General features: G+C 35.3%; 1 protein-coding gene across 1 annotated transcript in view; it reads right to left on the bottom strand.

The window, feature by feature from the left end:
* Window positions 1–15602, bottom strand: part of KLHL1 (kelch like family member 1) — a 179854-nt gene that overhangs the window by 122111 nt on the left and 42141 nt on the right. The window contains exon 2 of the mRNA XM_015851663.2: window positions 8422–8604. Within this exon, the coding sequence (XP_015707149.1) occupies window positions 8422–8604 (183 nt within the window). The remainder of the gene's footprint in view (window positions 1–8421; window positions 8605–15602) is intronic.

Genomic DNA, 15602 nt, shown 5'->3' with positions numbered 1-15602 from the left:
CAGCAGGCAACTCATGGCTACAAAACGAATTTGTAGACTCGGAATGATTTTCTCTATAGTAAGGAGTTTCTTGACCTCTACTACAACTGAATTCATCCATTCTCTTTTTTTTTCTGATTTCTTTTATGATATAATATGTAATTTATTTCTGTTGTTGCATTTTTTCCTACTATGTCAGATTTCATTTTACTTTTATTACAAAATACTTAAATTCAATTTTCACCACTGTTTCCAGATCAGCTTCTGATACAGATTTCCCTCAAACTGGTTGGCATATTTATTAATTGAAAGAAAAACCAATCCAAGTCACTTGCATTCTTTAAGCGAGCTCTAATTATATTTTACTGCCAGCTGAGTAGTACCTCAGACAGTATTTCAAAAATTCATAAGCACAGCTTTCTCCCACATATATAACACTGGTTCATACAGAAGCTGATGATTCATTGATTTTAAATATCATTTGTTGCTATGTATAGGATACCAGCTGACATAGGTTGTCTTTGCTGATAATCATGCTCTGTCATTCTTGAAGGAGCCAAACATTTGCTCAAGATATGTGTGTATATATATATACGATTTCATAAATGTTAAAGCTCACAGAACATAAAGTATTCACTTGAAAAAAAAAAATCTCAGGACAAAAAAAAGAAAGACTCTGTCTGACACTTCCAGAACATTTTTTTGTCAGACATACAAGTGTAAATATAGTAGGAAGCTCCTTCTCTCTTTTACGGTACAAAATGAAACACAATTTTGCAGCCATTGCTGCCATAAAACTTTCACAATTTTTATGCAAATCTGACATCAGTATGTGAGAGTTAGATTGTGTTTCTGCAGTGGAGATTTCCAGTATTTCTGTATGCAAGATAGGATAGGATTGCTTTTCACAAATAAAGTTGAACAAAGTCGAGCCTCAGTTGAGTCTGGGGTGTCCCAGCCTAGGTAACATTGGCACAGGCACTAGTTAAGGTAATTATGTAGGGTAAGGGACAGTCCAGTACAGGCCTCTTATCATCGTAGAAGGCACAGAACATATCCTAAGACAGTGGACTGATAACGGGCATTGTATGGAAGTGTAGCATAGGTATGGAAGCATAACATAGCAACAGCATCAGAAGACTATGAGCCTGAGACGCTCAACCAATGAGTATCAGGAGAGGCTTTACCTATGCTGGACCCAGGGTATATAATGGAATGGATTTCACTGACTAGTTGAGCAATTTCTCCCTTGTCAGTAGGGGGTGTGCGCCCATTATTGCAATAATGAATAAACTGCTCTTCACAGAGATCTTTGCCTGATTAGAAATTTTTGATCTTGTGCATGTTTCTCACGAGTGTTTTCACTTTTGTATTTCCGCCAAACTACACAGTCTATAACAGCTTCAGTTATTTTTTTGTTTGTTTGCTTAACAGAGAGCTCAAGTAATACACAGATCTCAGCTGCCAGACTTGATAACAAAATATATTGTCCAAAACTATTTGCAAGTGTCAGTTCATGTCCTTGTGTCAATTTTAAAAGGTATTGGTTATTGCAGTCAGCACTTTGAACTATATGACATTTGAACAGAGTGAGAGAAGACAGAAATATGAATCCAAGCAACTTCTCAAAATTTGGGAATGGGCAAGAGAGACAAAGTGTCACAGCGATGAAGATAAGAGCAGATTTGTTATGACACAAATACAATGCAGAGCTCAGTATTTTCCTCCAGAAGAAGAATCACAAGCAAAGAAAGACAACACAATCATCTATGATCCTCTACTAGATGGCTTAATGACTTTATTTGTTCCCTATTAACTCCAAAAGAAAAAGAGTAAAAAGGCCTTCAGGAGAAAGAAGAGCCCAATTTTAGCTCCTTTGAACTATCAGAAGAAATGACAGAAACATGAAGATTAGGTTTGATGAAAGAACAGAGATCTGTGAAATCATTAGAATAAATGGCTGTTTCAATGCTTTTTTTTTTTTTTTTTTAGGTCTATTTGTCATCCTCTTTTTTTATTCTCAAACTCTATTTTAGAAAGATGAAACAATATGGCATAGTTATTAATTCATCTCCATAACTCATTTCTGCATATAGCTCAATTTGGTCATATCCTTGTGTGTGATCTTCAATCACTTTTTAGTGGTAGCCTGTCAGACAATTTCAGTTATTGCACCTACTTCATTTCATAAAGTAACACCATTAAGGGTTTGGTTTAGTAAGTCTGCATTTTGTTAATAACAGTGTCATTTAACCCCTGAAACTGTCCCTGTATTTCTTTCTCAGGACTTGTATTTTGGTTTCTAAGCATAACTGTAATCCCTACAAGAAGCTATTCTATAGACAGGTAACTGTTACTTTGACTAAAAATTGCATTGCGAATCTTAACACCTTTGCCATGTATACAATATCAGCTGTATGTACCTCAGTCACTGAGGTCTGCTGCTTTGGAACTGGCACAGCCAGAGCCATGACAATTAATCTTGAGGTACAGGGGGATATGGCAGTTTTCCTTTTCCTGAGGAAACCCAGGAGAGGAGAGTGACCCAGCATGGGCCACCAGTTCTCAAGATGCTTACATTGTATGGGTGTCGCCAAGGAAATGGCTTCCACATCCACACCCTCACAAAGAGCCTCAGGGAGGGCCATGACATGTTCCTGCTCAGCAGGTGTGGAAAGGAGGAGTCACGGCGTGCGAATCACGTGGGCCGTTCTACCGCGGAGAAATCCTTAAGCCGGCCATTCACGCGATTGCACAGCAAGGCAGCATTGGCCCAGTATGTCTGTGGCAGTGGGCTAGACTGAGTCTGTCCTACATAAGTGGGGGTGCATGTTCCAGAACTAATGTAGGCAGCACATCTAAACTCAGCACATCTAAACCATTTTAGGCAAATCTCCATTTTTATTTTCATGTTGACCCCTGGGATTATGGCTTGATTACGAATCTTCTTTTACATTTGATTGCTTTGATTATATCACTGCAGTTTTGAATAATGTTTACTCACTTGTGTGTGTGTGTGATTCAAATCCAATCTAGGCAGACATCTAGCTGCAACTGCATTTGGTTGATTGCAAGCAGTAAACAGGAAGAAAGTGCCAACCATAGAGATTTTTTTTTCATTTGTTTGTTTTGTAACAGCAGCGCCCGAGTTCTTTTTATTCCAAGCATACTGAAGTTATAATATGTTTCCTGTCATAGTCCAAATAAGAAATGTAGAAAAAAGGGAGAAGAAAAAAGAAAAAAGGGAAAAGAAAAAAGAAAAAAGGGAAAAGAAAAAAGAAAAAAGAAAAAAGGGAAAAGAAAAAAGGGAAAAGAAAAAAGAAAAAAGAAAAAAGGGAAAAGAAAAAAGAAAAAAGGGAAAAGAAAAAAGAAAAAAGAAAAAAGAAAAAAGAAAAAAGAAAAAAGGGAAAAAAAAAGAAAAAAGGGAAAAGAAAAAAGAAAAAACAAAAAACAAACAAACAAACAAACAAAAACACCCACAGAATTAATGGAGAAATTACGAATTCCATGTTAATAAAGTTTTAAAATGAAGTTGGACTGCTAACAGTATAATAATATAGCTGAAAAAGAATAGTGAGAATATTATTTCAGCATTTCCCTTCTCCAAAACATGTTACGTATTTACATTTGATTACTGTCTCTACAAACTATAGCAAATTCAGCAATAAAACCGATTTTACTCCTTTTTTTTTTTTTTTTTTTTTTCCTCCCAACTTATTATAAATTTCAAATACTTTCCTCTCTGTTAAAGAGATTTACCTGTTTTCTCAGAATCTCTTCTGGTTGCCTTCTCATCATTGCAATTCATGAGCCAGCAAGAAAGTTCAAGTCACTTTAAAGCTGTTTGAGTCACCAGAACAATGAACAGCAACTATAATAAGACTAAGAATTTGGCATGATGCCTTCAAGTGGAAAACTAGACCTCCATGATAATGTTTTATGGTCTACCTCCCAGTGTGACATTACACCTTTACTTATGATAAATTTAAATATATAAAAGAATGAAAATTAGATAAATACAAGTGATAAAAAGTAACTTGGTAGCATTAAGGATATGGCCAGACCTAATCTGATATTCTTCCTCAGAAAGTGACTGGAGAAGAAAGAAAAAAAACAAAAGACTAAATAGAAAGAAACTGGATATGACAGAGATTACAGATAGCAGATCACAATCTTCATTATAAACTATGATTTGTAAGATGTTTTAATTTACCTCAAATAAAATAGTTTTAGGTGGATTTTAGGTGGATTTTGTAAGAGTTTGTTTTATCCAGCATAAAATTTTATAAACTTTGCATGGAAAATCTTCCACTTAATATATATTACTGAATATACAAACTCCACAAATACTGACCATCCTACAAGCAGGACTACAGGAATACAATACCAATAATGTTCATCCTACTTTGAGTAAAACATTAACTGTAGGAGGCACTTTGTTGGTTCTGTTTCTGAATAATCTTGGGGAAAACAGTGCTGGATCTGTGATGCTTAGTGATATCAAACATAGCTGTAGTAACCATAAGATGACACAGTTTAAGAGAACATGGGGATGTGTGTGTATGAGGACATCTTGTGATTCTCTACTTATTCTCTACTTATTCTCTACTTATAGGTAATGTTACAAGGGATACTAGTAACAGCATTCTAATATCTGTGTTTGGAATTTTACTAGCATTACAGGGTGAGATTTTAATTATTCAGTTCCAGTTACTACATACCAGCTATTACAGTCTAATTATACATTGATTCAAGATCTATCGCCTGTTCCTATTGGAATGAATCTCACTTTAGTAAGGAAGCTGTTGCAACATGACTACCTGTACTATCTGCTGAAACGTATCCAAGACAATGGATGGAAAACTTTGATCACTATTCACCATGATACAGAGGAGATACATCGTGTCCTAGAAAGAGTGAAGAGAGATGGAGAACATCACTGGTGGAAGTGCTTCTTGGATGGTCCCTGACGGTGAGAGGACTATTTAATTCTATGCTCCATCCGGTCATGGTGCTGCTTTTCTTGACACTGTTGTGCCTTATGCTATTGATTGTATTGTATATTAAGGTTTGGCGAATGCTTAGACGTGTAGCTCAATTAGAATCCCCTAAATATCATCCTGCATTTATTCCACGCTAGTATAGGTAGGCAATAAGCGCGTATCGTGCTGTAATGGGGCAAGGCTTTACTGAGCATGGGGAGGGGGAGATGTTGCAGGCATTAGTGGGGATTCGGGCTGTGAAGTGGAAGGACCTCCCTGTTCCGTCCCCTGCTCTGTGATGTAAATTTGGCACACACTTCACACTTACGCTTAAGGGGTGTAGATGAAGTAATTAGAGTACTTAAGGTGCTAATTGCGCTGCAATAAACGCCATTTGCTGCATCCCCATATTGGTGTCAGTGTTGCAATGGTCCTAGTGAGGGGAGATTGCTAGCCCCTGGTGGAATGCGCCTCAGACATGGGAGCGTCAGCTGCAACAGCAGTCTTTTTGTTGTTATTGCTTTTTTCTTCATGATTTCTGAACTTCCACGTTCCTGTGCCTAGTGGCAAGATCTATGGTGTATGAAGTATCTCTCACAGCAGAGGAACAAGTACTTAGGGAGCAATATAAGTAAATCAGAAGAGTCCATGGGACCAGAGACAACTGTGAGATGTTTCTAGGGACCAGAAAAATATGTAACTTCCATCTATCCTAAGAAAGATGTAACTACACTCTTGTTTTTCTGGTCACAGAGACCACAAAGCAAATCTTCATAAAATCTATATACATGGTGGATCACTAAGACAGGGAGGATAATCAGAGACAGGAAGAGGCTGCCAAGAGAGGAACCTTCGTAAGTGCCAATATTTAATGACCCTCAACAGGCTAATCTAACTTTGGACTTAAGCCTGCTTTGAATCTGACTCTAGAAGGTCTCTTCCAAATTAAATTATATTTTAGGATTGTAACAGTCAGGCTAAAAGCAAGCAGAAAGCCATTTTCTGTGCTTGAACAGTCACAACTATCTAAATCAAAACAAATAATAGGAAATAAAGAGAAAATTCAGAACACCTTTTTTTTTTTTTTTTTTTTTTCTTATTGGACAAAATTCCAATTTATTCAGAACAGAATCTTATCAATTATACATAATTCAAAAGTTCTTTGACCTATTTTTGATACCCGGTCTTTTGACTGCAGAGGACTATATCAGTGGAAAGTTGTCAGAGATCTACTAGAAAATCTAAATATGATTTTGCTTATTATTTCATGATCATACCTCTCCTTATTAAAGTATTTGCCCAAGTCTAGAAGAATTTAGGTATGCAGCAGAATTTATATGACAAAGGTGAAATTAAATTTACTACTGACAGGCAGAAATACAAACATATACAGCTGTCTTAAGAACAGTGGGAAAAGTGAACTAAATTGATTTATATATATATATTGCAGTTTCCTGTTTCCTTTTCTACGAACTATGCACTCTACTAAAATAATTAAAGATGGCAAAAAATATACAGCTAAAAAAAGTAGTGTATTTTAAGCAACCTATATTCAACAAGGCAAAGCACTAATAATATTTCTACATATCTAGTAAGTATGTTTCCCTAACAGTTTAAGAGTGTAGATTCAGGCATTGCATTCTTTTTATTCTCTACCTCATCTGTTCTGGAAACTGTGAAAAGCAAAAATAGACCAAAAACCTGTCATAGAGGAACAACCAATTTATCATTATTTCTACAAAATTTTGTTCATTCAGAAATGTTCAGGAAGGTATGTAATGTCTCCTATTTATTTCTTTGGAAACTACAACTGGCACAGAGAACACAGTAACACCAACACACAGAGCATGTTCTCAGCTACAAAATACTAGTTTTCAACACAGTCATCACCGTTAGCTATGCATTTTTGCCAGCGATGAACAAGAGCTGGCACGCTGTGCCCATAAATATCTGCATCAGTGGAGGTGACACACAGTCACTGTCAGAAAATGAGGAAATGCACTCCCCACCATCTCAGTGTGCTCACATATGCTGTTTGGTCTCCATCAATGTTCAGCAAGTATCAGTGCACGTCAGCGGGTGCCATTTATTCTGCATGGAGGAATTCAATGACACATCTTTGCTTTATATGCACTTGCATGTCAGATGACATTTTGTCAGACTGCCCCTCTGCTGCCATCTATCACACACCGACAAAACGTAGTGGAATATTAGTGGGAAGGTTCAGCCTCCACTGCCATGTCACCATCATCCACCTCTGATGTTACAAGCCAACATCATAAAATAGGAAACATTACTTTTAGACCTGCTCTCATAAAAATGGACACAGATTAGAAGGCCTTATGTCTTTACCCCTTGTGTTTTCTTCTTCTTGGAACACCGTAAATGCCAATTGACAGAAAGATTGAAATTTAGTATAATTGTCTGTTTACTTTACTAAAGAAAAGACCGTAGTGTTCTAGATAAAAACAGCATCAGATGACAACTGTCAGGGGTGCAAAAAGCATCAGATGCTTAATAGGTTTAATAGGGGCTAAAAGCCTGGAATGTGAGCAAAGCTAGTTAGTAGCCCAGCAGGTAGAAATTACTGGCAACTTTTCTGGCATCTAGAAATCTGAGTGTATTAGGGAAAGATAGGAGAAGGAAACAAAGTCTTAAGAATGATAAATGCCGAAAGGAGACAGATTTCTATGTTTATTCCATCTACTAATCTGAATCTATGAGGACTCTTCTTCACATGTGCTGCAAGCTACCTAGATCAATCTGTTGCTGGTATTTTTTCTCATTTATTTTAATTATTCAGGTTATCTAAATACTTCTACTATCTCAGGAGAGATCTATTACGTTAACTATCTCAGGAGATAAACCAGAGCACAGTCAAGGAAGAGGTCACACTTGGACTGTAGCCTTACACAGAGTTTAAATAAAAAAATACTATCTCTCTAATCTGGAAATTAAAAAGCATTCTGTGCATTTTAATCTAAACTCTTGAAGTGGATTTTCATTTGTATGTATGAAGTCAAAGGATATACCAAAGACAAAAATCTCAACCTACTATTAACTATTTTAAGCTCTAGTTACAGTCCAATATCAAGCATAATTTCATACATATTAGCTGCTTTAATAATAGGTCATCTTGAAGAATTTTGAAAATGATAACGATACACACTTTTTATATTTACTGAAATTATTTTTTTATACTTATTGTAAATTATTAAGACATTTTTCAGTACATTCAAAGCAACCATTCATGAGGAGTTGGTGTTCAGTATTATTATCCTACTGTATGTGTCTGAGAGAACTTGAGTAATATCTTCAAAGACTGAACCTTCGGATATCACCTTTTACAGTCATTTACACTTTTGGTGGGAAGCAAGAAGGAAGATAAGGAGCCACAGAAAATCCTGTTCTTTGAAACAAGCAGATCCCAAATATTTGATGTAATATGTTTACATCTTACCTGTGAGCAGGTATCTTGCGATTCCCAGCAATCAGGATAACATCACAGAGCTGCTGTTGCTTCAGGTAGCTCTCCATTTTTCTGAAGGTTTGCTCAGCATGGTGAACAGCCTGGTAGAATTCCTCAGAGGTACTTGAATCTATGTCACAGTGAGGTGATAAGGGATGGCTAGCTGATGACAGCCTGTAAACCACAAAAGAAGTTCCATGTTGGCAAAGTGTGACCAGTTGCCTAGATGCCATCTCAAACTTCTTGAGGCTGATAAGCGCAATTATTGCATCCTTCAAAATTCTCATCACCAGAAAGAAGTACAAGAAAGGATATGTTACAAGGCTTCTAACACTGAAATATGTGACATTTTTGGTGTTGTTTTGTTTGTTTGTTTGTTTATTTGTTTGTTTTTGGTTTGGCTTTGGTTTTGGTTTGGTTTTGGTTTGTTTTAGCATGGACATAGGAATAGTGTATTTCTTTCCTCTTTAATTAGTTATAGAAACATAAACAAAGACATAAATACAATACAACATAAATAGAAGTTCAGTATATTACTGTTAAAGATGACAGAACGGCTAGGTCATCATTATCAAAATATGATTTCTTTCTTATTTCTAGCAATTTAGAACCAAATTATTCTATAGAATTAAACAAATTGCCTATCTTTCTATTTAATCTTTAACATGACTTCACAAAACAGAAGAATAATGGAAAACGCAACTCTGCCCGACTAGTCATTGAACCAGGCCAAACCAGCTCATAAACCACTGACATACTTCAGTCCCTCAAATTAAATTATATTGTCATTTTTAATTCAAACCAAACTCATAAACTACATATTCCATTGAAAAAAAATATTCAAGATAGAGTAAGTAATTTCAATAATTTACACTAATAAGATAGCAGTTTTGTTATATAAACTTTGCATTAGTTGGGTACCATGTTCTAGGGAATAATATTAGTATAATAATATAATGCAACCCACACTTCTGGTGCTGGAAACATTTGAAAAGTGCTTTTTTTTTTTTTTTTTTTTTTTTTTTTAAATATATTATATATATATACTTTTGATAAACGATCATATAATTTAGAAATAGGGTATTTCCTTTTGACATATACCGGTGATTTATTTTTTGCATTACTTTTTTCCAAAGGTATCCTGTATGTGAAAACATAGGGGAGATGAGGAAAAAATGATCCATCCTTCTGTCACACAGAATAGTTATGCTTCAGAACGCTCCTTTAAAGTAGTTAGAAACCTGCCAAGGTGGCCTGTATATGATCTTAAACAGACCCAATTTACCCCGTGATTTCTATCTCACCTTCTGATCTGTGCCACATGCATGCACTAGCATGTTAACTTTCGAAACTATTACCCACATTAATGTCACCTAAATATAATTAAACTGGATTCTGATAAATCATTATCTGTTTTTAATTAATTGGGATTGCAACTTGTATTGTGTTAAGGTTACCATATATGTGATGATTGTGTGATTTATACTACATACAAACTGAGAGCATGTAAGAAATTGAACTGGAAAAATTCTATTGACCATACTTAAAAGAAACAGTTATGAACTGGTAATTCAGAAAAGGACATTTCCTTAAATATGTTGTATTCATCTTATATGTTCAAAGAGCCTGTGCAATACAGCTCTTAGAAGATCCTTCTAAACTTTAAAATAAATGTAATATTTCCATGAGTGATATCATCTTCTTACCCTCTATCTGGACTGCCAACAACATCAAACGGACATCCAAGTTTAGTTTCACATTGTGGATGATCAACTTTCACATAAAACTGCAATGATGGAGCTAAGCTCATTAGTATTGGTAACAGGAAGAGATTTCAATATTTTCTTTCAGTTATCTTCCCTGAGGTTTAATGTGGCCCTATGCATAGTTCTTCAGTTTTATTGCTGAGTAATTAGAATGACAAGTAATTCACAGTAAAGAAATCAGTGCCTAATAAATGAGGTAGGTAGGGTTAAATAGACTTGCTTCTACCCTTCCTCCAGGAAATATGAAAGTTACAACATCAACAATTCTGAAAAATGAAAGTAACAGATAAGAAACTAATCCTGCCTATTCCTGGCTTTTCAAAACACATTGCACTTCTAAGGTCAGAAAAACAGATGTATCCTTCTGTTTTTTTATGTTAGTTCTATAAACCTAGATTGAGCTTAAGTGAACTTAATCTTTCTTGTCTTTTTGTCTTTGAATAGCTACAGTGAGTTTGCCACAAATTTTGCCCTCTTTTCTGCTTGTTAATTATAAACATTTTTCACCCTCTAAAAACATCAGTCTATCTGCCACATAATGAGTCATTAAATGGCTACTCAAAAACAAGCTCCAAAGGCACAGCACATTTTAAATTACTATCTATCTTGAAAATTAACAAATTTAGTAGATGACAGTAAGTTAATCTTTTATTTATTTTCTAAGAAAGCCCAGATGAAAAATCTGCTATTGATCCTCTGAGAAGCTACCTCTTATTCATTATAAATGCTCTCTCCGCATAATCAATACTTTAAATTCAGTCAGTAGTTTGTTAATGTAAGAACTGCTAAAGACCTTCAGAGAGCAAAGAATACTTGTTTTGTATCAGTCCATGAAAAGCATGAACTTATGACCAACAAGTGATATAAAAGTAACATTTTATGTTTATCTATATTGTAATTTGTTCAGGCACTCTGAACAATTCAGTGAGAATGCTGACTGAGTTCTGCAGGAAATTCAGCATAAATTAATCTGAAGAACTCCTGATTTTTTAGCACTTTTGTACCTCAGTATGGATGGAAGGGCCTATTCTATAGTACAAGAACAGGAAAGACACTTGATGGCCTTTTCCTGTAATCTTTCTTAGTACATACATGCAGAATCTGAACTTACTGTGGGCATCTCAAACTCCCAATTTGAAATGTCAAACACAAAACATGCCTAGTCTAGAGCACTTTTTATCTTTAAGCAATTCAGTGAACAGTACATAAATAAGAAAACAAAACTGTCCAGGCATTTACAACAATGCTACTGAGTATGACAGGATGAAAACAATAAAAGGGCCAAAAATAAAAATAAAAATCAACACTGTAAATGATCAATAAGCTGAAGTGATTCTTTAGAAAATGGCAAACTAGAATGCTTACTGTGGGATTAAGAAAGTCATTACCTTGCAAATGAGTAAACAGCTTAGTAGCTATATATGTAAACACACCTGAGGCGCCTGGTTGGTACATGTGACCAAGGGGTTGGTCTCCGTTCTGCACCAGCAACGGAGTCCATGACTCTCCTCCCACAGATTACCAAATAAAATGGAAAGGAACAAAAATCTGCCCCAGCAACTTCATACAGACTAATTTTCAGATTTCAGTATGCTGTGATGTTTTCAGAAAAGAAATGGTTTGGTGAATGTCAATGGGTGCCAGTTCTGTCTGCATGGAGGAATGCAGTGACACACCTTTTCTTCATCTGCTCTTCCATGTCTGATGCCATTTTGTAGGGATGCCCCTCTGCTACTGTCTGTCCCACAGTAATAAAATGTAATGGAATACTGGCGGGGAGGTCTCTACTGACATACCACCACCATCTCCCTCTCACACGGTGGACCAATAAAATAAAATAGGAGGTATTACTTTTGGAGCACCCCACCTATAAATTGTGTAATTGTACTTAACAAAGTGAGATGGACTATCAGAAGTTGTGACTTTAGTTAGTGACTACTTGCAAAAATGCAGAAGACAAAGTTTTTTATTTTTTAAGTCTTTTAGACCATTTTCTTATAACAACAGAAAATTTTAAATTCTTTTTTTTTTTTCCCCCTTTTTTTTTTCCTTTTTTCTTATCAAAAGGCATTCTTTTTACTCCACTGACTGGAATTGTATCTGCAACAGGGTTTTACCTGGAGTTTCAGGAGATTCGTAAAAATGTATTTTATAAAAGACAATACTGGAAAGAAGTGTCAGTTAAAAAATAATAATCAGAACATCAAATAAGACTATTTGTACCATTTGGGTTCAGAGATGCATTATTGCTGTCTCAGAGTTTCTCTATCTATGCAAAAAAATAAAAATAAAAATAAAAATTTGACAGTCATTGCAGATGACAGATTTGTCGTTCTGAAGATAACATTGTTTCCTTGTAAATGTAATTTGGAGATCAAACTACTGGTAATGTAAGTTATTCTTTGAACACCGAAAGAAAAAAAAAACAGACACCAGGGCACCTGTATGAATAGCAAAAATATGTGTTAACCTACTGCTGGTAGGTTAATTTTGAGAGTATAACAAGCCTCAGTACAGAAAATACTAGTTACCAACCAGTTCACCATTATGACCTCAAATGAGTTGTCTGAGCAGCTCTTTTTGAGAACGGGACAATAAAAAGGGATCACTGTGCTCTACTGAAACTGTTTCTATGGAGAAAAAACGATGTATGTTTTTTTCTGTAGTACATGACAGGAAAAAAATAAATAAAAATATTAAAAAAAAATAGAAGTAGGCTTAAAAGATTTTGTTCAGACCACAGTTTTACCTTTTTTTAATTAACTGTGAATTGCAGTAATCTCACACGGGTAGGTAGCTCAATTCCATCACACCTTTGCCTCTCCCCCCTTCTTCACAACACAGGGAGAGAAAGCAATGAAAAAGAAACCTTTATGTTACCTTTATGGGCAAAACAGACTTAGAATAGTGAGATTAATGTAATTTATGGTCAATTACTAAGAGACTAGAGCAAACTGAGTGACTAGAAGCAAACTGAACACCTTTTCTCCATCCACTCTCTCCTACTTTCTTCCCCCAAGTGGTGCAGCAAAGCAAGGAATGTGGGCTCTGATCTACCCATTGCACTTCGTCTCTGCCACTCTTTCATGGTCACTCCCCACCTCTATTCCATATCCCTGCCATGGGATGCCATCCTTCCCAAACTGATCCTGCATGCAGGCTGCAGTTCTCCAAGCACTGCTCCAATAAGGCTCTGTTCCACCAGGTTCAACCTTCTGAAGCAGACTGCTCTGCACAGGTCCCCAAGGGCAGCAGCTCCTTCAGACCTCCTGCCTGCCACAGGCTCCTCTCCTCCCTCTTTTCCTCCCCTCTCTCTTCTTTTAATATAAGAGAAGCAGACAGAATTCCTATTGCAAGCAATCAGCTTAGCCTCAGACTTAGGTTTTTAAGACATAATTGTCCCAGTCCCACCAAAAATCATTATAATCTTTCACAAATCTGTACTGCTGCACTAATGAAATTCCTTCTATTTTCTCAACTCTTTAGAGTTTTAGTATTTTAGAACAGTTCTTAAAAAATAATGATTATGATTGAATTCTACTTTTGCATGTTTTGTTTTTTGGTTTTTTTTTTCCTTATTCAGAATCAGTTATGAGTAACATTTAGAGTTTCACTAAGTGTGATTTTTAGTCAAGAAAGTGAATACAGAAAATATAACAAGTGTGTAAGGCAAACAATTGAAAGTGACAAACTGATAACAGAGCCTTACCAACTTTTGCTGTCTGGACAAAATGAAGTCCAATGACAGTTTCATTATTTCAAATCACAAAATTATTATGATATATGCAACTGTATTGTATTAACATTAATTTATAATTTTTGTCATTGAAATAATGAATATTGAACATTAATATGAAATGAATATTAAAATGTTATTCATTAAATTAATTCTATGCAGATACATGAAATACAAGGATAAAACTTTGTTCAACTTATGTGCTGTCCAAGCCACAGCAAATAACTAACATATTTTCTGACAAGTATTACAAGGAAATGATATCAGGTAATATTTTAATTCAGAAGCTATGCTCATAAAATAACTCACAGTTTTATTACCACCCATCATTTATACACATATTTCACTACAAAATTAGAATTTACAAACAAAGGCACTTAAAATTGCACATTCAGAATCTGCTGAAGCAAAAACTACCCATGAGTCTCCTCTAATACTCTGTGCAGAGGAAGCTCCCATATCTTTCAGGCAGCTTTGCCTGTAAATTTGTTAATGTTGTGTAATTCTCCAACACTTGCAACTTAATAAAAGTGACAGAGTGACACCAATAGAGTGTCTTCTACATTAGTCCTATAACTGGGACTATGGAATAATTAAGCTTCAGATTCTAAAAAATTAGTCCCAGATTTTCTAGTGAAATGCTATATAGTGAGAGGGTGGGGAAAAAATAAATAAATAAAGGTGCAAAGTACTCTGCAGCTGATTCCACTAAAATTGCTTTTGCTTCCTTCCTGACAAGAGCGCTGTATTTTCTGAATGAATCTCTTACATTATGCAACATTTAAAAGAATTATGACATTACATTAGTGTCGTGTATTAACTACACTGTTATGACAAATGATTATATCTGTATGGATAAACTAAATAAATTAGCCAGCACAAGGATGCTGAAATACAAGGATACATATTTATTTATTTATTTATTTATTTATTGAGACACTTTCATTTAGTATTTAAATTATAATATAGGTACTTAATACAAATAGAAATTACAGGTGTGAATGATCGAAGTGGCATAAAAAATAATAAGCAAGAATTCTATTATTATTGCATTTAGCATATATTTCAGTGCAACAGTATTATGTGCAGAGCTGGAAAACTTAATAACCCCGTGTACGGTGTCACATCTTTCACCGATGCTCACAAATATCATGATTCCAGCATGCATGCTTGCATTTGCAAAGCAGTGGGAAGGATTTATCTGAGATAAAGGCATAAAATGTATCCTGTTTCACCACTCTGTTCTGAAGTGTCAGTACATTTCTTTGATAATCTTGAAAACAGTGACTGGTAATTTGGTGGAGTCTAAAATGAATTTGAGTAATTCAGCTTCTACACTACAGGATTACTTCAACCTTGGAAATTGAACTGGCAAGTAGTTTAGGACTCTATATTCTATAACAACTAATAGTTACTAACCCTGTACATGCTCAAGTGATGCTCTCCATAACATATTAAGATTTAAAAAGACCTAACGTATTTTTCATACTTGCATGCTGGCCCAAAAAATGTAGGCATTAATATTGTTTTGGTCTAATAGTATTTGCAAAAGCAACTACTATTAGAGTCTGAAAACAGGCAGTAAGAGTGATGGGATAGGCCTCAATTCAAAAGGTAATTACACACATGCTAAGTACTGCCCTTAATCTGCCCACATGTAGATCTAGAAT

Source organism: Coturnix japonica, chromosome 1 (genome assembly GCF_001577835.2).
Source record: "Coturnix japonica isolate 7356 chromosome 1, Coturnix japonica 2.1, whole genome shotgun sequence".
Classification (NCBI taxonomy): Eukaryota; Metazoa; Chordata; class Aves; order Galliformes; family Phasianidae; genus Coturnix; species Coturnix japonica.
Note: the sequence above shows the minus strand (reverse complement) of the source record. Positions and strands in the feature narration are given on the sequence as shown.